Below are 27188 nucleotides of genomic sequence, written 5' to 3' on the forward strand. Positions count from 1 at the left end.
TTATATATATCGTGTTGTGGCATCCATAAATGAAAAATTATCGTTTGTACATCAGATTACAAGAAATGCCATTTCAAGAATAGAATACGAGTTAAATCATGATCGAGTCAGAAAACAAGCAAATAGTTTGGTGTTGGCGTGTTAACAGATCACATTGATTTTATTACAGATTATCCTCAGAGTATGGTCATCAAATGCTTCTGCAGCAACATGATCTTCAGGTTACATTAAAGCCAAATGTCACTCTCTGTGTGTTATGTTCATTTTCTTATTTCATGATGATTAAATATCATTATCATGATTTACAGCCTGACAAGCCTCAACCCCAGCAAGTTACTGTGCTATTCCCGTTAATCTCAAGTAGACTTCTCATATCGAGCAGTGACTGTTTGCGACTGTTTAAGTGACAACTGGAATATTTTAACAGCTGTAGCTGACTAACTAACTAACACTGTTTCTGGCTGACTTTTTAATATTGCCAGCTGGCTCGTTCTAAAATGAGAATCCTGTAAATCGGGACTTAAATATGAACTACATGAGCACCGTGCTCGAAGACTGAGGCTACAGCTGAATGTCTGCTGGGCAAAAAACCAGCACCCTCACTATTTAATGATCCATGGAGGAAATTAACTAATTAGCTCCTAGTATTACTTCTATGCTCAGGAAAAATGTAAGACCATTTGTTCGAAAATAACCCCATTTAGCTGGGGGGGTGGGGGGGGGGCATTTTAGAGCTTTTCGAGACCTTTAAGAGCACACAGAGAAACATGAAAACATACAAACTCAGGACCTTCGTGCTGAATATTTTAGACTGTTGCTTTTCCTCTTCCTTGGCCTGAAATGCATTACATAGCATAAGAAAGTGACAACCGGCTCCTCAACATTTGTTTCGTGCACATAATGTGTTTTGCAAGATGACACATCAAATTCAGCATGTGATGTTTGATGCCACACACGGGCCAAACTCGGCTGCTGTTTTTGTGATAAGTAATATTTTAATTTAGCCAAATTTTTCTGTCACGGTAGCTGGCGGCCTGACTGCAAACAATAACAACAATCTACTGTATTTTCCTTCAAAACTTACGGAAAGCAGTAATACCAAAAATAGACTGAGACATCATCAAACATTAAGTTTTCAGTCCAAACAAACAAAGAAACATATGAAACAGTCTATGAAGTTAAACTCTGCATACATGTTAGAATTCACAATTTAAAGGTTTTACACACGTTATTTTCTGATTAATAGACATCTCTTCAGTCAACAAGGCAGATTCAATATGACAAAACTTCTGTTCAGAAGCACGATGACTTGCTGGTCCATCGAATTCTCTTCCGGCAAATTCATGATTTCGTGTTTATAAAAAAGCAACACAATGCATACAGTATTTTACATGAGAGACGAATACAATCATGTTCAGCTGTACAGCTCATTTAAAAAAAATACTGATTCACAGAATATTGAGGAGAGTTACTGTAAAGGCAACTGGCAAATATAGCATACAGCACAACACGTAAGCACAAGCAATTCTAATGATTACACACACATGTACAATCCTGCTTGGCTCACACGTCACTCCATTTAAGCCCATACCTTGTGTAATGGCTGTTAAGATGTAGTTAATCATACACTGGTAGTGCCATATGTTTGCACTACATGCCACAATAGCATGCTCTGTGCACACAGGCCGATGCGGCTTCTTTGCTGGTTTAGATGATCCACAGTTCAGCACAAGGATCCAGTGTGATGAACACAGCTGGTTTTCCTTCTGTACATTCAGAAGTTTGTCAAATTCAGCAGAGAGAACATACGGTGCTGTACAGTCCAACAAGAGGGTAGAAAAGGTCTTTACAGAGACAAGATAAATATAGAAGAAATGAAAGGAAAGGAAAGAAGACATAAAGGGCAATAAACAGTCCAAAATGGGATTAGATCCCATACCAGTAACTGCTGTAAATCCACATAAACTAAACCTAAACTGTCCTCTCACATGTGCAAACAGTTGAAAAAGAAAACATCGGGAGGAAAAGCGACAGATTGGCGTGAAGTGAAAGGAACTCAAACACAAACACACAACAATTAATTGATCTTCTTTTTAAAACCTATAGAATTAGGACGAGGGTTCGGACAGGAGGCGCAGATCAATGAGGCAACTTTGTACAGAGCAGAGAGAACAAAGCAACATCATAATAGAGTTTTATAGATCTGTCTACAGCTGTCTTTCTTTGCTGCACATATTCTGTCTATATAGTCTTTAAAGGCATATGAACAATGAAAATAATTTAAAAAGTTGCAGTCGCATTAATGCACAATTTAGTGCAACAACTTCTTCTCTCATGAGGCTATGTTATTGTAATGATGCTTGGTTTTCTGTTTAGTCTAGCTCTACACATGTCTGTATCCGTGTCAGTAACAGTAAAAGCCTTGCACAGCCATGCAGTGAGTGATCTGATGCAGCGCTGCGGTCAAGCTTTCCATACATCGTCAGAATGGTCTGTGCTATTGAGTCTCAGTCATATCCCGTTTGTTTGTGTTGTTTGTGTGGTTTGTGTGTGTGCGGTCAGAGCCCCGTGGTGACCTGCGTGACCTCTGAGTTGAGATCGTCGTTGGCGACGCCGCCACAACAGCGGGAGTCCACCGACGACCCCTCCAAGGCTAGTCATACCTGCAGAGACAAAAAGTATACTGCATACAGTTTATCTCTATATGCCTGTTCACAGACATTTACCTAAGATTATTTTAAAGGTTAACATTCTTTGATCAGCTCTTTATCAGCTCTTGAGTTATACAAGGAGATTGATGCCACTCTATCATGTTTGTCCTATAAATATGAAGCTGCTGACAATGTCTACCTGTTGATTGAACCTTTCTCCTGTGTTTGCACTGTTCTGTTCACGCTGGGGGAGCTTGCGGCTGGTGGCTCCGGTCCGGGACGAGTTCTGCATCTCCAACACCGATGGACTCGGGGTGCAGAACTCACGGAAACAGCGCTTGAAGTTCTCATCCAGGTAGCCGTAAAGAACCGGGTTCAGACTACTGCATGGAGCAAAAACAAGGCCCACCTTTATATACAGTATAATGAGCGGTGTGAAAACCACAAGTCAACTGAAGTCACTGTATAAAAACGTGCGTCAACAAATGTATGTTCAAAAAGTCAATAACATTTGGCTCTTATCTGTGAAACGTGCATCACTGCTCATAATAAGCATCCTGTTATCTGCATTTAACCAGACTTTCCCCCAACACAGCTTGTAGCATTTCACTGATAAAACCACTTTGTGTGCAAATGCAGGACAGTGACTGTAATAAGAAAAATACAGGTGTGGCAGCGGGTGCACACACACACACACACACACACACACACGAAAAATTAGACTAACCGGAGTTCAGTGTGGCTTCAACCATAAAAAGAAAATCAAGCAAATTCTCACCCTAGTCCAGTTGGGATGAACTAACCACAAAAACTCACATTATTACTAAAGAAATGACTTAAATGTTTTATCTGAATTATTATATTTGGATTTTCAGGACTAATATTTCCGATACTACAGTGACTACGCAGGATTTTTTTTTGAGGCTGCTGCTGAGTGCCAACCTGTTGGTGTAGCCCAGGGCGATGCAGAAGTGCCAGGTGATAGTCTGCAGCGTGGAACTGGGGATTTTGATCAGAGCCGTGATGATGACGAAGATGTGGATAGGCGTCCAGCATATGATGAAGACGGCGACCACCACCAGGACCATGCGGGTGATCCGACGCAGGTTCCTGTCCTTCTCCTGTGTGTGTGTGGAGGCGGTAGGTGGTGTAGTGTTGGGGATAAGAAGGAGCACAAGATGAGTGTTGGAGAAACGGAAAGGAAAGGTGGAGAAGGTGAAGGGGGCAAGGAAAAGGACAGAGGAAGGGAGGGAGACAGGAGGGAAAGGATGGAGAGAAGTGGCTCCATTTGTATCTGCACTAAATGCATCCTCTTGAGAATGCGCACATGCTTTCTTGTTCCTGTGTCTGGAACATTTCCTCGAATACTGAGTGTGAAATTATTGTTGCTGGGTCATTTCACCTTCTCCTGCAATTCATTAAAACTGAGCCACAACCTCAGGCTTAAGTGGATTTTCCCTAATTGTTTTCTCTTGAGAGCAACGAGTGCACCTTATTTGCATGCATGCTCTGGGGTAGCCTTCTATTGCGCTTCATTATTCTGAAAGATAAAATCAATTCATTATTCAGTAAATAAGCCATGGAATTAAAATTTCACAAAATGTTCACTAATGCTTACACTCTAAAATTCACTCATTTGCATCTATTTAAAAAAGCGTTTGGCACTGACTGTGGAAAGCAGCTCATGTTTGTGTAAGAAAAACAGATTAATTTTTTTACCTGGGAGCCCGACAGCATGCGCACGCTCTTGAGCCGCAGGATCATGAGGCCGTAGCAGACGGTGATGATGAGGACGGGCATGATGAAGGCAAAGATGAACACGCAGATCTTCAGCAGGGTGTCCCAGTACCAGGATGGGTGGGGGAAAATCAGCTTGCAGTCAACAATGCTGGAGGCTGTGCAGGGTGAGGAGGTACACGAGCTCATGTATATGTTCACATGTGAAAGACACAAACGTTCATTTCTTCCACTCTGTTTTCTTTTTCTTTTTAAACATCTGCTCTTCCTTTCTTTAAAATATGTTTGTTTGATCTGGTTCTTATGTTTGTTTCTGAGAAGACTGTCAATTATTTCTAGGATTAACTGATCGTTTAGTCTTTAAATTTTGGTAAATAGTGAAAAAAGACCCCAAGATGATATATTCGATGTGTTTGCTTTGTTTGACCAACAGTCCAAAACATTAAGCTATTCAATAAAGATAAAAAACAGAGAGAGGAACCAATTTTTCAAATTTAAGAAGCTGGAACCAGTGAATGATTTAAACTTGCAGTAACTGGTTTGGCCACTTGGGGCAGTGGCAACATACACTCAACATCCATTTTTACTTTTACATCTGCTCATTTACACGTCCAGCAGATATCGATCAATAGTGACATTCATTTGCCGTTTCTGTCCACCTGGTGAGCGGTAGTCCAATATTTGCTGTCCTTTTAGCTCAGTTTGTGGGCTCAACCAACTCCTGAGTGAAATCGACTCCCATCATCCCACATTGTTGTTTTTTTTCTCTCTGTAGCCCTTTGTTTCATCTGTTCTCAATTATCTTGAGGCCAGTAGGTGTAAATATACATACTGATATGTTGGTGTGAATGTAAATGTATTCATCTACCATAGAGTTCTAGAATTAAAGTTATTATCATTCATTCATCACTGTGTCATCATCAAACTTTATTTATCAATTGGGTGTGTGTGCGCTCACGAGTGACAGCGGTGGAGGCCATGAACATGACGGGCAGCCCGATGGCCGATGAGAGAATCCAGTTGCAGACGTTGACTATCTTGGCATTGTGCGGCGTCCTGAAGTCCAGCGCTTTGACTGGGTGGCACACGGCGACGTAGCGGTCGATGCTCATGGTGGTGAGCGTGAAGATAGAGGTGAACATGTTGTAGTAGTCGATGGACATCACCATCTTGCACAGCACGTCCCCGAACGGCCAGGTCCCCATCAGGTAGTTGACGCTCTGGAAAGGTAGCGTGCTGGTGACCAAGGCGTCGGCCAGGGCGAGGTTGAAGATGTAGATGTTGGTGGCGGTCTTCATTTTAGTGTACCTGCACAGGAAGCAGGGATTTATTATGAAACATCAGGCCGTGGGCACAGACATGTAAAAGGCTACCTGCACTTCTACAAATGAGCAACGCCCCCAGACTGATGACGTAGCTGCTTCATTTGTAGTCACATTGACTCTCTTTGTGGTCCTTTTGAGTCTCTTTGCAGTTGTCTCGTGTTTTCGTAATCATTTTGTGTCTCTCTGTGGTCGTTTTGAGCCATTGTAGTTGTTTTTAATCTTTCTGTAGTTGTTTTTAGTCCTTTTGTTGTCACCTTTTTGTAGTTGTTTTGCATCCAATTGTAGTTATTTTGAGTCACTTTGTTGTCATTTTGTATCTCTTTCTAGTCTTTTTGTGTCTCTTTGAAGTTGTTTTGAGTCTTTTTGTAGCCATTTTGTCTCTCTTTGTGGATATTTTGAGTCTTTGTGGTCATATTTGGTCTAGTTTTTTTCTATTCATTTTTTTCTTTTGAGTATTTTTGTTGTTCTTTTTAGTCTTTTTGTCATTCCTTTTTGTTTGTTTTTTTTTGTTTTGCATCTCTGTGTTACTTTGAGTCTCTTTGTTGTCACTCTTTATAGCCTTTGTGTAGGAGCAAAAAACATGATCAATTCAGGAGGATGAGCCTCTCCTCTGATTCTAATAATCTAGTTATGTGTAAACAGACACTATTTCCTGGAAATTGTGAAAGAAGTGAATTAAAAAATGTATATTGTTGGGGTTGCTGTCTCTTCCAGGTGACTATAACTGTAGAATTAAATGTTCTTTTATGGGTCTTTTGAACACCATTTGCAGAATTTGCATGGATGAATCACAGGAGGTGTCCTGGAATGTTTTGTAAATAATTCAGTCTCTTCCGAAACCAATTTGGAAACATAAATGCACACACAGAATCGCTCGCAGTAAAATACATTTTCAAGTCCAGTTTCCACCATGCTGAAAAAGAGGCCACAAAGGACAAAGAAGTCCATCCTGAAGTAAACCTGCTTCACAATAGCCTCTGTCATCTGACTAATGGGTGATCAAAGGACTGGATTCGAGGACTGTCCATTTTATACAATAAAAATGTCCTTTTAGTCAATATGGTCCGCAAAAAAACCCCCACTGTGGTAGTTCAGTGAGTGTTTATAGAAAACAGAACAAAGAGTGTGGATCCATTAGTAGAGAGGATGGAACGCAGACCATCGAAATGACTCTACTGTTTAGAGCTCGTGTCAGCAAAGAAATATACTATGTTTAGAATTTGCCGTCCACATTGCAATGAGGTGAAGCTGGATCACGTCAAAAAGACCTGATGATTTTTGCACGTCATAACCCGTAGGCGAAAGACCCAAAATGAAACACGTAAGCGATCGTGAGCCAGCCATTCCTTTGGGACTAAAACGCTACGTGACGAGAGAAAGGTGGCATCAATGTAGAAAATACGCTTTAAAATGCAGAGAAAAGTTCAGCCGCAGCCTGAACGTTTGACATGTTAGAGTGAAGCGCTGCATTTTAATCGAGCCGCTTTTGTTTTTCAGGTTGTCAGATGTGAGGAGGATTTCCACTGCTGAGTCCCACAGTGAGGTCAATATGCCTGTGAGCTATTACAGAGCTCCACAGAGTGGCATTACTCAGGAAAGAGCTAATCAGCCCAAATAACGACGCTGTAATGAAACTAACCAGGAATTAGATCCTGCCTGTAAAAGACACTTTAATCCTACTTTCTCTCCTTAATCTTAAAACACAAGATATTCAGATTTTATTCTTTTTTTTCCATCTCGGTGATGAGAGGAGAAGAGAACAACTGTCCTACCTGTCCAGCAGCTGGTTAGCTTAGCTTAGCATAGAAGCTGAAACAGGGGATTCAGCTGACATGGCGCTTTTTAAACAACACAAACCAGCACAAATTAACACTTAACATCCAAAAAAGTTTAAAAATAACAAAAGGGTTATGTGTCAGGCTATTTCTTGTCTCTCAGCAGTTGCCAGGCAACCAGTGCAGACTCCAGGAAGTTACTGGTTGCAGCCAAGAAACAGTCCGACACGCAACCCACCCATTAAAACAGAGAATTTACATTTTATATACAGATTGAACAGACGTGATACAGCGTGTTAATTCAAGAGCTTCAGAGCTGCTGCTGACGGTAGCTTTACATCTAACAGACACGGCGGCGTCTCATCAAACTCTCTGCCAATTTCCAAAGCACAGCAGCGGTTGCACTGTTGCTGCACTACTCCATGTAACGGCCGCTTAAGACACATCCCCTGCCGTAACGCTATTGAATTAATCTGTATACACAAAGTGACAATGATACAGCACACCCTCTGGCCTTCACTTTATTAAACTGTCATTCTACCTGCGAGGTAATTTAGTTCTGTTTCGTTCTAGCACTCTCCTCAATAATCCCAAATCCTCTTAACAACCAGACGCGACAGTTAGTTCATTAAATTCTGATTAACTTTAACACTGACAGCTTAGTGAGTTTGTTATTTCAGACTTTATTTGCACAGGGACTGACGAGGCGCCTCGAGATGAAGTAAAATCTGTCACTCTGCTCTGAGTAGTGAGCTGGAGGTAATTTCCAACAGCCCCTTATTGACTTTGTGACTGACTGACGGTTAACATGGCTGCAGATGATGATAGCTTGTGTTTCTCCTGTGCGTCGTATGCCTGAAGCTCATGCGTGAACGTGCATGCTGTATGGGGGTGAATGGCCTCATCTCGTCCATGTTAACTGAATGAGGCCTTTTATTAATGAGTTTTCAGCTTTCATTTATTCTTTGCCCTTGAGGTTTTGCTACACTGATCACCCATTTGTTGTCAATATGTTTTGATGAAATAATATTGCAAGATCTCTATGCCGTCTTTATAATTTACATTTCTGAAACCTGAAATATTTCTGCAATAGGAATAAACATACAGTAGAATTACTATATTTTGCATTGATTCTTGTTGCTGCAGCCAATCTTTCCAACAATACACAGATTGTGTGCAAAAAATGCTAATGTTGCTCAAAACTCGCCGTATCGATTTCCTTGGAGGGACATATGTGATCTTCCAGCTCGGATTGTTGGAGATCGTTACCATCCGTGCTTGCTAAAAGTGATGGAAGCATTTAGATGCACTTAAGTAACCAGGTTATGCATAGAAAACAGGTGACGCTGATAATCTGAGAACATGTTTACATGCATTGTAGCAAACTGGTTCGTGTAAATGTGCGTAAAAAATGTTTGTAGACCTTGTTTCGGATGCATTTTAACACTTTTCCTTCTTTATCAGTGTGTGTTGAAGCAAACTGGCAGTGCGGTGAGAGGAGGACAGCAGACAGACAGCTTTAAATATAAAGGTGCGTAATTATGTCTCCTTCCCATCAGCTGCCCTGCTGCTGCTTTCCCTGTCTGCAGTCCATTGTTAAGCACCATTAGAAACCCGGTTTCTCGTATGTACAGCCGGAAAATCGCCGCTGCTCAGGAGAAATCTACCTGGGAAAGCGGCTTTCTTATTTGAGGTTTAACAAATCAGCTTCCTGGAGAACTGGACCCTGGTCTGTGTTTATTTTGAAGCAATAAATCATTTTGGTTATGGTTCGGAAAAGTTGCAGGTTAATATTTATTCCACAATCTCTGCCTCACCCTAACCAAGTGCTGCGAGAGCCTAAAGGTCAATGGTGCTGTTGTTGAAATGAGTGGATATTGATTGCTGTTGGTGAATATTTTGCAAAATGTTCTGTTGATAGATACATTTATTAAAAATGCTTTCTCATTACGTATACAAAGATAATTTCTAGGCTGCAGAGTTGCATGATGATGTTACCTGGAAAAGAGAAAGCACTTTTATGAGCTGTGTCTAGCCTAAATGACTGTCGTATTATATTAATTGACAACACAGAGTAGCAAATGGACAGTTACTGAGGATATCTGACACATTATTACTTTATAAAGCGTAAAATGAATTCCCACGCCAGCAGCAATCATTTGATAAGTATCACTCATAAAGAGGATACAGATCTCCCACGGATGGTTTCTCATTTTGGGAGAAAACTGTGACAAGAAAATTGAAGCTCTGCTCATTCCACAAGAAGATTGTGTCATTATATGTCAGTAAACAGACGTCAAATAAAAAGGTTTACAGCAAATATTGAGCCACTATTGACAGGAAGGGAAAGCGACACCGAAGCCACAGAGAGACCAGACAGAAATCTTCATTACCCCGCTTCTGTGGATAAACACTCCACAACTGAAGTCGTCCAATCTGCCTCTAAACTACCTCGATTTGGTCTTTTCCTGGACCGCTGAAGCAGAGAGGCGGCGGATAGATCTGCGGTAATGGACCTTAAAATCGTCCAGAACAGTCCTTTCAGTGAAATCATGTATAATTCATTGCCTTCCATCCACCCATTAGCTGTGGTTCCCACCTGGGGGTGAGAGCCGCCCTCCTCCTTCCTGTTCCTCATCTGTCTTTATTTCGCCTTAAATGAGAAAAACAGGTTTGACAATGACAGTAAATTATCCCTCAGACGATACCGACGAGACGCTGATTTACAAACTCATCGCATGATCTCACAGGATGTCCTCTCAGATGCATTACTCAAACATTGCAATCATTTGACACGCACTGTGCCAGTACAACAGTGTTAATTTGCCAATTTGAACACATTTACATACAAAAAAAGCTGTTAAATGACTGGGGCAGTTGAGGATTGGTTGTTTCAGTGCGCACAAATTCAACAGAGCTTAATGTGGCAATTTTGGCAAATTTGACTGAAGACCCCACATAATCTTCCGTATGAAAAATTATTAAAAGGAAAATTGCATTTGCCTCCAGCCTGGTTCCATAATGAGCCTCATCTGTTGCTGAAACTGTAATGCAGAAGCACAGACACAGCTTTATAACTGGTCATTATTCTTTTGAATGAGATTTTTTCACAGTTTTGGGAGACAGATGCTGATAAATGATGGGAATCAGAGAAGTGACCACCTTTTTGATGATGGTATATTAATGTCTAATGTATTCAGCTGCAAGTAAAAATTGGTTTAATATCCTCCCATTTATTTAGATTTTTATTAATTTATTTATTTAGACTTACAGCTTTGCTTAAATAAGAAGGAATGCTGATGTATATCATAAATAAATTCATATTTCACACCAGAAAAAGCTGCACAGAATGAACTCTGAGATGAGTTCATCTATAAAAAGCAGAGGGGTATTGTTATATGTTGTAGTCTTGTACTAAAACCCTTTTGGACCTGTGCAATTAATAGAATATTGCTATGTTTTCATTTCGATAATCCATTTTTCTCCTCGCTTGTGACGACTCAGCACAAGCAGGTCAGACCCTGCGGACACATTCAAGAAGAAATATATTGATCCTGCACTTTCAGCTGCAAGAACAAGTATAACACTTCACTGGAAACCTGAATACCCACCAACAACACCTCAATGGCTACACAAAAGCAAATCATTTACATATTGGTATATTTACATAATGTTCAATTTAAAAAAAGGACTTTTTGAAAATGGCCTCTACATAATGCAAAGCTAGTGTCTGGGTGTCTTTGTGCTTGATGTACGGCATATATGCGCATACAAATGTTATAACTCATTGCTCTTTTTTTTTTGTTCTTTTCTTTCTTTTGTGTTAAATGTAACCATGTTCTTGCTGCGATAATTGTTTGAGTGCCACTCACCCAGAGGGAGAGGGAGGAGGGTTGTTCTCTGAAAAATGTGAAAAATATTAAAGAAAGAAAATTACAGTCAGAGGTTCTTACAGCTAAATGCTGACGTCAGCACACTAACAGGCTCAAAATAACAGTAACATGCTGGTGTTAAGCTGGTAGGTATAATATGCACCATGTTAGTTTAGCTTGTTAGCATGCTAAAAAACAATATTCAGCTGCAGCTAATGAGAATGTCATTCATTCTTCAATTATCTGGCACAAGGACACGTCAGAGGAAGATCCAAGAAATGAGGATTTATTGTCTGATATCCATGAACGTCTTGTAGCAGTAGTAGCTGTTGAGATGTTTCTGTTAGCATGACTAAAAAAAAATAAAAAAAGGACAAAAAGAATAGACAGCACTGACAGTGTCCTAATGTTTTTTATTCCTCACTGTATGATTGGATGTGTTTCTTCCTGTTTCACTTGTGATCAGACCTCTTCTTCATTGTGCACATACATACGTTTTAACTCTCCTCTGGTGCCAATAAATGTTGTGCTGTCTGTGTAATTGGGCTGAAGGAGGCCAACCCCATCTGTTCAATAATAAAGGACGAACACTGGACCCATTATTTCTGACTGCCGATAACGTCCGAGCCGTGTTTCCTTCTTGTTCCATTAAAGCGACACTGCAGCAGTGATTGACGTGAACACATGTGGGACATCTGGACAGGAGAGAAAACGCATTCTGCCCACACATCAGGTCCCCAGCCTGTCAATGTAGGACGCAACACAATGTCATTTAAATGTACCTGAATGTTAATTAGCTGATTACTGTTTTCACGTGTGAGGATCATGCTTCACCATGGCAACAGCTGTGACCAGGCGAGGAGAATCTCGTGGCGGGTTTGACAGGGATAACGCAGCAATAAGAACATAATGACTGGACACTTAAACCTCATACCCTGTTCAGTATTAAACTCCTTTTTACTTAAATACTATATATATTTAACTACTGTGCAATAGAGCAAGCACTGTACTTAATTTATCCATAACTACGTGCAATTTTTGTACTTTCAATTGGCAATATATTTTCTATAGTCTTTTGAATAAAATGTACATATACATAGTCAGCTTCTTATTTTGTATTTCTTAATTTCCATTGCCTTTGCTATTTGCTATTTATTGATGCTGCCTGTAACACCAAATTTTCCCAGCTGGGCATTAATAAAGTCGCTGCAACATCTCTGAACGCAAAATGTTCTGACATTCTCACCGTGGATGTAAGTTTTTTGGGGGGGCAAACATTACAACATCTACAACCTAGAAAATGCATGTGGTGAGTCCGCGTCGCGTTGTTTTGAAGATTAGATTGAACATTTTTGACGTTTCTCCTTTTGATGCTGTCTGCTGGGTCCAACACCAGCCAGTGAACACCACCTCCACTCTCGTCTTACTCAGGGGCCACAGCCGCCTTTCTACAGGAGAAAGGTGAATCCTGATGAATAAACATGAATCTAATTCAGTTCCGTTTAGCAGCACAGTAAAACACATAAAAGCAAAGTGATTGAGAAACAAAAGAGCTAAGACGATTAATTTGTGTGAAGTAAAACAGAAAAAAACACGAGGGTTTATAAAAATGAAATTGGATTACGATTTATTATACCTTACAGCTAATTCCCTGCTCATTGTCTCAAATAAATGTTTCCTCTGGGTTTTTGTTACCCGGTGCAGCGTTTAATGCGTCAAATTGATAATTTTGGACTGCTAACAGACATTAACTTGGCTGAATGTTTAAAGCTACTCTATAAGCACCAGTATGAACTTTGTATATCTCTGGAACAAGCCTGTAGCGAATAAACAGTGCTGTCGCCATATTTTCAACAAATCTCAGCATGAGACCTGCACACTTGCGGTCAACAGTTTAGAACAGAAGCTGATGAATTTTCATGGCTCTCGCTACACAGCAAGCTAAACACAGTTCCTCATGAGCCGGCGAAGCTGCCCAGTGTCTGTGTAGCCCTGTGTATGATTCATGGGCCGCTGCTGGGTGCAGAAAGACCATTAAGTCCTGTTTGCCGTAACAGAGGCTGCTCATGTGAACAGACATCTGTATGCCTCTGGCTCAACTAATAACACTGTCCATGCACACTGTGAGGAGCGTGATGGATGAGGGTGCACAGGGTGTGACTGTTTGCATGTCTCACTGCTGGGCATGTGTTTCTGTGGTGCGCTGTGATAGGACATGGGGATGTGTCTGTGCTTTTATTGCATATATGTACTACTTATGTTAGGAGTGTTGGTAACTGTGTGTGGAATTTTATATAAAAATGTATATATCTACGGTATATAATGTCATGATATAGTTGGGAAATACATTTGCTAATTTTGGACAAAATAACTAGGCAGGAATTTTTGTCTTTGACTGATTCTGAACTGAATGCCTGACAAGTCAAGGTAATCCATCACTCTGATGATTGTATAAAATCCAATACTGCTGCGAATGAGTCCTGCTCATTGATTTGCAACATTACCCACAATGACCTCCTTCACCCTGAGACATTAAAGCCATAGTCACCTTGCAAGTGGTAGTTCTAATTTGTACATGGCCAAAACAACTTGCTCAAACAAATCCACACCTCTGGTAGTGCCATGCATGGCTTGCAAGGACAGCAGTTCCTCCCTCATATCAAACTCTGCAGTAATCACACGCACAAATATATACATAAATGATTAAATAATTAATTTGTTTTGTCTGTTTCATCAGAGCACTGGAAATTTCTTGCAGTGTGCCACATCAGTCATGTCTTTGATTATTCTCATTCAGCCAGGTAATGGTACTTGTAGGTGCTTTAGCCAAGCCAAGAGGCTTCTTCAGTTCTGACTGGCGGGGAGTGCCAGGTATTTAGATCCTCTTACAGGATCAGAAGATACCAACGATGAACAGATGAGGTGGTTCATGATGCCATTTATCAGACACTTACAATGCAACCCCGACATCCCTTCCCAGGCAGCTTAACACCCACCACCACCATGTGAGTCGTTTGGGTCGAATGAGTCATGGGTCAATGACTGACATGACACCCAGTCACACCATGCCTCATGTGATTGTTGATGGCCAAGTGGGTCAGTGCCTCACATGGGACCACAAGGTGTGAACGATCCTGCGAGAGAATAAATATCTGTGACTCCCCACCAGTCAGTTAGAGCCGAAGGAGCCTGTTGGATGAATCGCATCAGTGATCCACGCTGCAACGATACTTCGAGACAAACTGACACTTTGGAAAATGTTTTCTTTATCTGGTTCTAGCAGCTCCACAGCAGCTACAAGGCACTCCTAGACAAATCCTCCCCCTCAATGAAATTTCAGCTTCTTAGCTTATCTTGCTCACCACAAAACTTCTAACATCGTCTCTGTCAGAATGCAGACTTGTGAAGTGCTTGATAAAACTTTTGAGTCTCTATGAACATACTGAGTTGTCTTCAGAGCCATTAACCAAAGATATTAAAAATCACCTCAGAGTGTGAAGGTCAGACATTAGGTTTAATATGCTTTGATGATGCATTGGGAAGATTCTGAGAATAAGAATAAGAATAAGAATGAGAATGAGAATAATAAATAACACCATGAAAAGACTGAAATAAATACCAGAAGGCATTAACCATTAGAGACGATAAATAAACCTATGTGACAGTAAACACTTATTGCTTTATTAGTGTTAATATGCTTGCAAACCATATTTCCCATAGTTATTGCTGTTTAAACTCTCTTGGAAATCGTCTCAGTAAATGGTTGTCATTAGACGGGCACTGCTGGGAACATGCTGCAGGAGAAACAGATCCCAATACAGCCTTAAACGTTGTTAAATGGACTCACTCAGACAGACAGATTGAGATCTAGCACTTATTCTGACACTGATACAAAAGCTTTTAGGGACGTTTTAAATGTATTATGATGAATGGCACGAACTGCTCGGGGAAAGCTCGATGCAACTAAAGGCTAATACTTGAATAGGAACCAGCTGAAATATTGGAGTTGCACCCAGCATCAGTGCTTGAGCGTGGTCAGAAATGTGCTCTATTAAATGCGTAACCACACGCAACAGTGTTAAAAAACACTGGAGGTCAAAAACAAGATTTTCAGAGGGTGTTTGAGCGAAAGACAGCATTTAATGACTGATAACTTTATCACAGCCGTCTCTCTTTTAGCAGAGCAATCACACAGACAAGCACAAAGCACGAGGTCACGTGTGGAAGCTCTGTGAGAGCGCAGCCAAGCACATCTGCTATTTCCGTTCATATAGTAACAGTGCTATGTGCAAAAGAGTTGGCTGGAGTGGAACAACAATAGGAGAGTGTGGCGATTAATTATCGTCTCAGCCATAAATCCTGAAGAGACAGGCAAAGTGTATTTTAGGATCTAGAGCAGGCATGTCAAACTGATTCCATAAAGGGCCGTGTGGCTGCAGGTTTTCGTTCCAACCACGGAGGAGCACACCAGGCTGGAATCAATTAATCAGCTGATCTCAGTCTTCAGCTGATAACTAAGTGATCCCTTGGTGTTGATTGGTTGGCCTGGTGTGCTCCTCCTTGGTTGCAATGAAAACCTGCAGCCACACGGCCCTTTATGGAATCAGTTTGACATGCCTGATCTAGAGAGTGGCAACACGTAGCGCTGGTTGCATTAATCTTTGCATTAGCAAACTGAACAAACAGAGCAGACTGAGGAATCTAAACGAACGTCAGACAAATCCTCTGGTCAGCTTAGCTGATGAAAAGAACAGCGAGGAAAGTGTGTTTGCATAAGGCCTTTATGTATACATGTGTATGATAGGTGTGTGCATGGATAAGAATATACCTATACCTGCCACTATGAGTCCTCTCTGAAATTGACTGAGGCTATCTGGATTCAGCTTGACAACACACATTTCCTGGCTCATATTCACACAGAAAAACAGATGTGTAAACATACACAAACTGGCAGATAAACAGAAAATTTTGTTATCCATCCCCAAATGTCAGAGAGACAAACAGCTCGGCTGAGCGAGGTTCGGGCTGTCAGACAGAGATGGAGGGACACTGTTGTGACATGCTGACAGTTGAGGGTCGAGACTCAGAGGCTCAAAGTGATGCATTCACACTCTCACACTGTCCAACACACGCTGTAACGAAGAATTACACACAGAATCATGCACATAGTCTGCACAGACAAATGCATGCGTACACACAGTCACACATGAACTCAAACATTATCCATTTATTCAACCTGCACCCAAACATCGAGTCAATGACAGAAACAAGGACAAGGGAAAAACAAAATAAGATGTACTAGCTGAGAACGGTAATGCCGTTATTTAAAATGCTTATTTATCATAATTATATTTTTTATCATAATCAGATAATTCAGATAATTAAGATGTGAAATGAAATTCAGTTATGTACAACAATTACAAGTAGAGGTTGAGAGATTTAAGAACATTTCTAGAATGACCAAGGATTTTAAGGAGTTGCTGTATTTTGTTCCGAGAGTCAGTTTTTCCAAGTTCAGACTGAACTTGTGGAACATGAACATGAAGAGCCAGTCAGTGCAGCGTGTCTGATAAAACCCATCTGAGGCGACGAAGCAGTTCTGAAAGGTACAATGGTAAATTTCCAGTGAGGGCTTTATAAAAAAAATGTGGAAAAGATGGTTTTAGTTTAGTTATATTGTCTAACTCTCAATCGTGAGTCCATTCATGGTGGAAATATTACGACCAATATAGTCTGTAGCTCTGGCCCTGGAAACTAGCATGAACTTTGTTTGATCTGCATGTTGTCCAAGTCTTGGGTCTTTAAGAGCATCTTGCAAAATGTTGAAGAAATGCTGTAAGATAATATAACATACATAACACTGTGTCATCTGCACGACAATTTGCCAAAAATTTTACCATGTTGTTGATATAATAGTAATAAGGACTGGACCTAAAATTGAACCCTGTGGAGGTCCTTTTGTCACTGATAAACACTCACAATGGTAGCTTCTTAATTTAACAGATTTTGTTTTCTCTCTTATAGGTAGTGCCTGAACTAATCACATGCAACGATACCGACATCGATATCATGTAGCCTCTGAAAGAGCCGGCAATGGTTTACAGTATCAGATGCCTTGGATAGATCAACAAAAAATGCCACTCAGTGCTTTTTCTTGTCCAAAGCTGATACAATGCCATCTACGATAGCAGACTAACAGCAGATACAGCACTGGGCCCCACTTTAAGACAGACTGAAATAGGCTTAAAATGAGGCTCTGCACATGAGCCATTCTTCAAGCCCTGCTCCAGAGGAAATAGAAAGAAAACACAAGTTTGTGCCCAGGGAAAAAAGGGGATCCAGACCTGCCTCTCCAGTGCATTTCATTGGATTGATGGCAAGGAGAGCATATTTAACAACGCTTGAGGAAACAGGATCTGGGCTAGACAGCGGGTGGCAAGAAACAGACAATACACTGTCATCAGCTGGAGAGAAATTAAGCCTCGATTATCCGAAAGATGACCAGCTGCTACAAAATGTTTATTCCAAGCTTATCTGTTTACAGTCTGATAAATAACAGTCATTGACCTTGATGTGAGTAGGAAGCGAGAAAATGTTAGTTTTATTAGAATTCACAGCCTTCCAAAAATTTCGAGGATTTGAATATGAGCTGCAGATTAAATCCAGAAAATACTCTGTTTTGGCATTCATCACCATGGCATGGTGCATCTGTTTCTAAATAAATTGAAAGCCATCCAACTGGAAATATTCCCAGAGTGCGCAGCAAGGGACCAGCCTTTATTTCTTTCCATGAGCAAGTCTGATAGATCATTAGTAAAGAGTTAAAGCTTTTGTCCGACAGGAGGTACAAACTTAACCCTTCTGTCCTTTTACGTACCAAGATGCAACCTATTACAATATAAAGCACATCCCAGTGATGAGAATTGTCACTTCCATTTGCATCCTCTGCAGATCCATCATGTGCTCACTGACAGAAGTGTTTAATAAAAACAGCAACAGTGAGCGATGACATACCGGAACACACCTGACTGACCTGACTTGATACGAAGGGATCAATATCCATGGACACACATGATGACCCCTGTGGGGTGGAACCAGATGTACATATCGATCCACAGGTTTAACACGAGGGTGATCATATTTTCAAATGTCATTGCTTTTGACTTTTGCCTTTGGACTCATAAGATTGCAACAACCTTGACACCAATTGACGCATACAGACAAAACAAGTGTTGTATTCAGACATGTGGTGCCTTTATGTTTTTATTCTGGGTTGGGTAATAATGACGGTGAAAGAACATGGTAACATCTATGTAAGCACTGAAAACAGGTATATTGTAATGATTATTTTATTTATGATTATTTGAAAGTGGGACAGTCCTGCATAAGATGGGATGTCTGGTGACTGTACACAAACCTGGCAGCTGTAAAGTGATTTGATAGTAATTTGTATTGAACAGGTTAAAACACCCGCCAAGAAAAAAAAAATCGAGGGAATTAGAAAAAAAGAAAGACCTGTGAACGAATGGGGTTGGGCACAGTTTTTAACTTGCAGTGAAAACCACAACAATCCGAAGTTGGCCTAACTGAGAAATGCTTAAATCTAATTGGCAAAACACTTCAAACAGCCTCGAAATGGGATTATCTGGATCACAATGACATAAATCGCACCTGCCACATGTGCTCTGCACCCACTTCATTACGTTCTGCTCATGAGGTTTTACAAACACTGGCCGGTTCATTGTGATTCACTCCTATAATGGTTTTCCATTTCTGGAAATATGACAAAAAGAAACCAATTTAGGACAAACGCAGATCCTCTGTGACGCTGGCAAAGGAAACAGGGACCTCAAGAAGAGATCGTCAGCTTGTTGCTTAGGAACACTATTGTTAAAGTACTGAGGATCCTTTCCAAAGGGTCTCTCTGTGCCCTGGGCCCCTGTCTTAAATCAATATTTAATAAATGCAACTGTTGTTCACAGCAGTGAGACTGTTTGCGAGTTTCACTTCAGATGAGACCATCGTTGACATCTTTGGGGGTTTTTTGTTTGCTCATTCTTAGTACGTTGCAACAATAAACTCCTCTCCTCTCCTCCTGGAAAATCGCTTTTTTTGAAAAGACAAAAAAATGTACAGAAGTTTTCGTACAGTACAAGTAGCGGGGCGTAACCGAGTCATCAAATTGATTGTGAGGCCAAATGTGCGATACCCTCTGGTGCTTTGAAATGGCAGATTGATAAAGAAAGACATGTTTAACAGGAACTGTCATAACTAGAAAGAGCAGAATCAGCGTTCGTGAGTGAGTCACTTTGTAACTGACGGCTAGACAAAAGAGCTGAGAGCTCCCATCAATCATCAAACAGAGAAAGACACTAAATCTGTCTTTTTTTGTTCCCTCATCTTTCTATCACTACATTCCTTGAATGCAATAAAAATGTTGTTCCTCTGCCTCCGAAGTCAAGATCTGGCAAATTCTGAGGGTTCAAGTGTGTGAAGTGTGTGAAGTGAGCGATCGTCCTTTTCTTCCTTCGCCTCTTTTCTGTCTGTCTTTTTCACTCAGCTCCACAGGACACCTCCTGTTGAATCCAGACTGATGCCGCTCTAATTCTCCAGCAGAGTCCAGTAATGTTAAGAAGCTCATTACTCAATGACACACACACACACAGGAAGGACAGCCTAATTACCTCTCTGCAGTATCTCCTCACAATTGTCTCGCTAACAAGAAATTAGACTCTGTCCCACCCTGTTGTGCGCAGACACACAAATTAGGAAGAGCAGCATCTCTCTGAGGCTCACACTGAGCTGTTAAACTCCTTCACACTGATAATAATAATCATCATTGAAATTCAGGCAGAGTCAAGCGATGAATCTTCATTACCAGCTGATAGTTGCATTGCTTGCAGGGGGCAGAGGTGAGGCCCTGAATACAGTTGTTGTCGCCCGTTTCGTGCAGGTGAGTCTGTTCGTGCTCCAATGCAAACAAAGTAACAGCAGCACGATTATCGAGCTGTCTGCCTCTCGCTGGCGAACAGCGATCAAGGTCACAGCACACAAAGGCTGCGTGTTCGCTGCACAGCTGTTACCAAAGGTCAGAGGTAAGAGACGGTAAGAGAATGCAACTCCGAGCAACTTTCATTCTGCAGTGGTTGGAGGTTCGTAGCTGCTGGAGGCACGGACGTCTGCTGCCGATGTACCTTCACAGCTCTTCTGTGTTTAAGTGAAAAAAGCCGGATTCTCCCAAGTTGTTACGTGTTAACAGCCGCACAAGCTCACACCCGTCACACGTGAGGATGTTCATGAATATGATCTACACCTTTCAAGCAACCACAGTCAACTCACAACTCTGTGACATCAAAGAGGGACTTTAAAGTCACTGATTCCCATGGCTGATTTACAAAAAAAAAAAAAAAAAATAGCACACCTGGTAGCTCATTTGTGTTAATGAGGCGGAGGCCATTCTTTTTCATCCCACACAACTCAGAGCCTGGTAATTATAGCTGCTAATCATAGCCTGTATAACAATTCCAGAAATTTAAATGCAGCACCTCTATAAAATATCTCGCTTCGCATGAAATGTGGCTGTTTGAGAGGACAGTTTCACGTTTCTCAAAACAATACTCAAATGCAGACTATGGTTTGCTGTCTTCCTCCTGTCCAAACTGGCCTTAAAGAGAGTTTTTGATGACGTGGGATTAAATCCACTGTGTAAAAATGGATTGAAGCTCATATGAGGCTCCTGCAGCCTGAGTTTGACACTCCAGGATCATCATCTTCCTGAGTCACAGTCTTTTTGGTGTGCGTTTCCCTCTTTGTGCTCCCGTGGAGATTGATTTCCGGCTGATCCACGGCAGAAATTTGTCCTAAGACGGTTGAAGCCATATATGCATCAAGTTAGGACTTTGGTTTTGTTCCCAGTAACCGTTCAAAGGTTCAGAATGATCTGCTATGATGATGTTTTTCTTTTTAACATAAAAAACAAAACAATAAAAAGTGGTTGAAACTTCCATTTTGCTGATGTCCCTTCGGTGTTGCATGTCAGGGGAGAATACTGTTACCATTGTGTAACCATTTCCCCCCAACAAAACCTTTGATTTTGAATTTGTTTTCCAGTTCAGAACAGCATAAATGATCATTGATCAATAGTGAGGCAAAATGGTGCAAATGGGTTGTAAATATTTTGGGAGCCTGTTTTTGTTTGGGCCCTCTGCAGTCTACTGTTATGCTGGTGTTTCCTTCTGTTTTCCCAGTCTTCCCAGTGCTCCCCTGTTTATGTGTGTGTGTGTGTGTGTGTGTGTGTGTGTGTGTGTGCGTGCGTGCGTGTGTGCGTGTTGCCATGGTTCCTGGCTCTACTGGCTCCCGGCTCTGGTCATCGTATACACCTGCCCCCCTTCAGCCCATCAGCCTGAAGCACATCTACCCCGGCTGTCCAACCACTCTTTGCCAGATTGTATCCTCACCTCTGTGATAAACACTCGTCAGGGCCCGAAGCTCATACCCGATCTCCAAGCCTTCCCCATTATCACCCACTTATCCTTATTCCCTGTTTCAATAAAACTCTTCACCTCCAGACCCACCTGCCGTCTGTACACTTGGATCCCACTCATGGTCATAGCATCTACTCAGTGGTTAGATTGAATAGGTTTAAACTATGATTTGACCTTGAAGGTACGTCCAGCTGATATTCTGCTGCGGCAACACCGATTATTCCAGTTTGATGAATGAGCGATGCCAAAATTTTGCACATTGAAGTAGCTTTAGGAAGTGGACAGGAGAAACAATCACGGTCACAAATACCCTTTAAATACACATGTGGGTATGTCACATCATCTTACCCCTTTGCATCGCTTACAATCAACAAGCACTAGAAATTATTTTTGTGAAAGGCTTTGTTGCTGAGCATTAACTTCAAAGACTGAGGGCTAGCGTTTGAAACTCAGCCTGAGACTGTTTGTCATATCGGGAGCATTCGAGAAAACCCATTAGGGAGAAACATTAGCAAGGATCTACGACATTAATCTTGAGATCCAGATTGTGTTGACTCTCATCATAACGTCGTATTTCATGTGGCTGGGCTCAAACTCGTGTGAAGAAGTGACAGGATGACGCAGAGTCACGGCGAAGACGTTTTAGTGCAACGGCTGTGCAGATGTTCAAAGCATCCAAAGTTCAACCAGCCAGGAACAGCTGCCTGCTCGTGTGGCTGGACGGAGGATGGAGGCAGGTGTTTGGGGAGCTGGTGGAGTCATTTTGCACTCACCAGTGCTCAAAACACCTCCCAGTGTTTCCATGGTAACAGGAAGCACTCCACGCTGGCGGCATGCTCCTTGTGGAGCCAGGCGGTTTCTGTTCAACCGCAATTGATTTTTTTCCGATTGAGCGCGCAGATCTGCGGTGCTGTTTGTTTTGCTCACAAGAAGTTTGCGGATGTAAGCGCGGAGCAAACATTCGAGGAAAAAGGACACGGAGATAAAGAGTGAGAGAGAAATGTTTTATGGCTTTAAGGTTATCATTGCTCAGACAGCAAGGGGGAAAACATTTCTCATCCACCGCCGTCTCTATTTAATCTAGCAAAATTGCATTCAAGGCCACGACTGTAAAGTGGGGACGGAGGGTTCAAGACGACATTTCCATTTACAAGTAAATATCCACTGTGTGTCATTAGTCAGTGGCTGTTCGTCCTCAATCTACTGGCAGAGGGAGAAAACACCAGCAGAGACAGAGGAAAAGCAGAGGCTGATGGATGTTAATAACCCTGATGGATCGTGGTTCTCAGAGAAATGAGACATGTCCTTTATCTTCCTCCCAGTCCCCTGAAAGCCTCATCAGTCCAGCTCAAAAAGTTGCAGAAGTCGACAGGTGAAGCAAAGTTATATTATTCATGTTTCAGGTTTAGTGAAGCAAGTAACCAAAAGAGAGACTGAGAGCTCAGAGACAACAGCTAGCGATATGGATGCTAGCTGCTAGCCAGGTTCAACAAACTTTGTCCTTTAAGTCCGAAATCATGAACTTCAATACAACATGACACGTCCCCCTCGCCCCGCCCGTGGTTACGCCCATGGCTGATGCCCATTTCATTACCGCCAAGAGACGGCAGGAGACCGTCCTAAATCTCTTCCCACGAATCAGGCAAGGATGGGGGAGCTGAAGCTCTAGTGATGCCCTTCACATTTGTCATCTGCTTTCGAGACAAACTGCTTCGGAATACATAATGCGAGCCTGTGTACAGACTCATGCATCACAACCGCTCCGCTGCCGCCAGACAGCAGCAGACATAGATCCTATCGTTAAAATGATGCTGGTGCATGATAATCGTTCCAAAAGTTGGTTTAGCTTCTGTTTCTCCAGGGCTCTCCCACTTCTTTCTGTTGCTATGGAAGTGCCGAGGAGCAGTGGTGGAACAGATGAATTACAATTACTCTGATTACTGCAACAAAGTCAGAAAAAATGTTAAAAAAAAGGTAAAAATGTAAAAAAAAAAAAAAAAAAAACCCTGAATTAATCACTGACTGAATGTTGAAGGAGGCAGAGCCGGACGAGTTTCTGTGTCTGAACATTCACTGAGGAGCTGCTGCCTTCAGCCTGTTTACAGCTGCTGAGCTACAAACACACAGCAGCACACAGAGGCTGGGTGGACTCGGTGTACTGGGACAAAGAGGCTCAGTGGACTGGTTTGACTGGGACAGAGCGGCTGAGCCAACTGGTTACAACAGGACAGACAGCCTGAGCTGAGTGGTCACAGTGGGGCAGAGAGGCTCAGTGGACTGGTTATAGTGGGACAGGGGGGTTGAGTAGACTGGTTATAGTGGGACAGAGACTGAGTTGACTGCTTATACTGGGACAGAGAGGCTCAGTGGACTGGTTATAGTGGGACAGGAGGGTTGAGTGGACTGGTTATAGTGGGACAGAGAGTGAGTTGACTGGTTATACTGGGACAGAGAGGCTCAGTGGACTGGTTATAGTGGGACAGAGAGGCTCAGTGGACTGGTTATACTGGGACAGCGAGTGAGTTGACTGGTTATACTGGGACAGAGAGGCTCAGTGGACTGGTTATTGTGGGACAGAGAGTGAGTTGACTGGTTATACTGGGACAGAGAGGATCAGTGGACTGGTTATAGTGGGATAGAGAGTGAGTTGACTGGTTATACTGGCACAGAGAGGTTCAGTGGACTGGTTATAGTGGGACAGAGAGGCTGAGCTGACTGGTTGTATTATGCTTTGAGCCTGAATGAGCAGAGAAACTGAACCCAGAGCAGTTTGTGGAGGGACTAGCAGAGCACACAGCTCACAGAATGACGTCTGAACGTACTGAAGGGCGCAACTCTCTCTCTGTAGTCGAGAAGGTGCGTTTCTGAGCCTGATGCTTTATTCTGCTGTTAAAGTGGCAGGTTATTTAATTGATGCAACCAAATATTTCTTGTTGCACTCGCTGTGTTGTCCATAACTGTTTTAAATTATTGTAATTTTCTTTCAATTGATATTTTATTGAGTTTTGTCCTCATTTCTGGTTAATTCTAGTGAGGCTACCCTGAGAAAGGCCACTCTATATTCATAATTTAACTTGTATGCTCAGGCTGTAAATGTCCATCTGTAGAAAAAGAATTAATAGCTGGTTTGGACATCAGGGTGTTGTGATGTGGTTCAAACTCAGGAACAGCATGAGGTTATCCCACCAGTCTGTGCACATCGACATGCTAATATATTTTATTTTATAGCCTAAAGCCTTTAATCTAATCAATGTTATTATATAACATCATCATCACTCTTTGTACTGAGGTAACATTTACTCTGAGTACATTTTAACAGACCTTATGCAAGCAAGCAAAATATTGCAGTAGTCTCTCTCCCTGGGAGTATATCTGTTGTGAAGGAGTTTGGTAGAAAACATCTGGCATAGGTGCAGAAACGTGCTGAAAAGATGTGCATTCTTTAGCAAAACAGAACTATTTGGGGAGCCTCTCAGACTGTGAAAGGGATGATGTGCAGTCTGGCAAATGAGCATTCACTTCATGCTGCATCTGCCCTGGAAACTGCAGGGGGGTGGGGAGTATTAAAGGTGCAACACAGTAATGACATAAGATAGTGAAGCAGTAATAGAGATGCGAATTAAGAGAGAAGCTTTTTTACATGTCTAATGGAGTGTTGTAATTTCAGTTTCAAAGCCATCTGAGCATCTGCCTGACAAGTTCAGCGCAGCAAGCCCTTCACTCTTCACTGATTCTATCAGACCAATAAAGTGTGTAATCAGAAAATGACGGTGGACCACACTCACCTTTATCTCCATTCTCCTCCACTTTCTCACTGCTCACCATCAGTCTTTCTCCTCTCAACCCTCCAATCACCTCCAGCTCACCTGTTTTGACCTCATTTTCCTCCTCAAGCTGATTCCCCGTTCTAGTGACTTTTATTACGTGAAAGTGCCTGATCTTAAACGACAGCATCAGCCGGGGAGCAAACATAAATGTCTAATGTGTAATTGAAGGCCGAAATCCTCCCTCTCACAGTGACATCCGCTTAAGTGGGCTGTTGTCATTAACACAATCAGTGACTGTAATTATGTCTTAAGCTCACACAAAACGGTACTTATATTCTTGTTAACTCCACCAGTCAGCATCAATGTATGAAAATGGGAAATATCCGGCTGTGTGGCTTTTAAACTAATAGACCTCATCATGCTTTATTATCCTTTACTCCCAACTTTCAGCACATCAGTTTTCTGCCAGTTGCTTTTTTAAAGCACATTCCCAAATCTAAATAAGGCCTCTCATTTCTCACTCTCACTCACTGTGTCCATGAAAACAGCAGCATCGGTTCATCGTGGTCCATAATGGTTTTGTTTAGCTCTCACATGGGAGCAACGTGCAGCAACACTGCGATTTCCAGTTTAGCTATGGCATTATGGATGAGAGAGACACTGAGGGAGCGAGCGCATGCTGTCTCTATACATATGCACAACACATATTGTGCCTCTGTTGTTATGGATATTGGATGTTGCAGTATGAAAGAGAAGCGGTGTTTGTTTTGCTTGTGTGTGTGTGTGTGTGTGTGTGTGTGTGTGTGTGTGTGCGTATGTGTGTGTGTGTGTGTGTGTGTGTGTGTGCAGCAGCCCTCTCCCTCCATCCCCTCGCTTGGCTAGCTTTTTGCGCGCTGGAGTAACTTGGTTGGAGGTTGGAGACATTTTTACGCACGAACGGCAGCGGAGCGCTGTCAGCACCGCACTCACACGATCTCACTCGGTCTCATAAACACACACACACACGTTCGTTTACAATATGGTTAATACAGCAACAGGTTGCTGCAGAGTATTCTCTCACTTACAGTCGTGTTAGGAAAAGACTGTTAAAAAAAGTGTAAAATGCGCAATTATGCGCAACACAGCCGAGAAAACACAACCACACATACCGGTGTTTAATGAGGACTTTTCTGTCTTACCTGACGATGATGTACATAACCAGCACGTTTCCCACCAGCCCCACCACGCACACTATGGAGTAGAGAGCGGTGATGACAATCGCTATGATAACCGGGTTGGCGTCGTCGTCCAGGCTGCCGGTCAGTCCGCGATCCGCGTCGCATCGCGCCTCCGCGAAGCTCGTGTTGTTGTTGCCGTCGGTGAAGTTCAGACAGAAGCTGCTGTTGCTGTGGAGCACCGGGAGCTGGCTCCGGTAAGCCGCGTCCGAGCCGTTGCCTGCGCTCTCCATGGTCCTCGATGTGCCGGAGGTGCTGTGCGCGTCTTTCGCCTCCACTCGGGTGACGGTCTGCGGACACGATACCTGCGATGCCCCGCTGGGTGCTCGGCTGTCGTGCGCTGCGTTTCACGCGCGGGACGGA

General features: G+C 42.2%; 1 protein-coding gene across 1 annotated transcript; it reads right to left on the reverse strand.

The window, feature by feature from the left end:
* On the reverse strand, positions 1-27188 carry oprm1 (opioid receptor, mu 1). The gene is made up of 6 exons (XM_041946846.1): positions 26790-27188; positions 5347-5696; positions 4371-4546; positions 3594-3772; positions 2851-3034; positions 1-2663 (listed from the first exon to the last, which is right to left on the reverse strand). Exons 1-6 carry the CDS (start codon positions 27056-27058, stop codon positions 2658-2660), a joined length of 1164 nt encoding a protein of 387 aa, XP_041802780.1. The 5' UTR covers positions 27059-27188; the 3' UTR covers positions 1-2657.

This window comes from Chelmon rostratus, chromosome 11 (genome assembly GCF_017976325.1).
Source record: "Chelmon rostratus isolate fCheRos1 chromosome 11, fCheRos1.pri, whole genome shotgun sequence".
Lineage (NCBI taxonomy): Eukaryota > Metazoa > Chordata > Actinopteri > Chaetodontiformes > Chaetodontidae > Chelmon > Chelmon rostratus.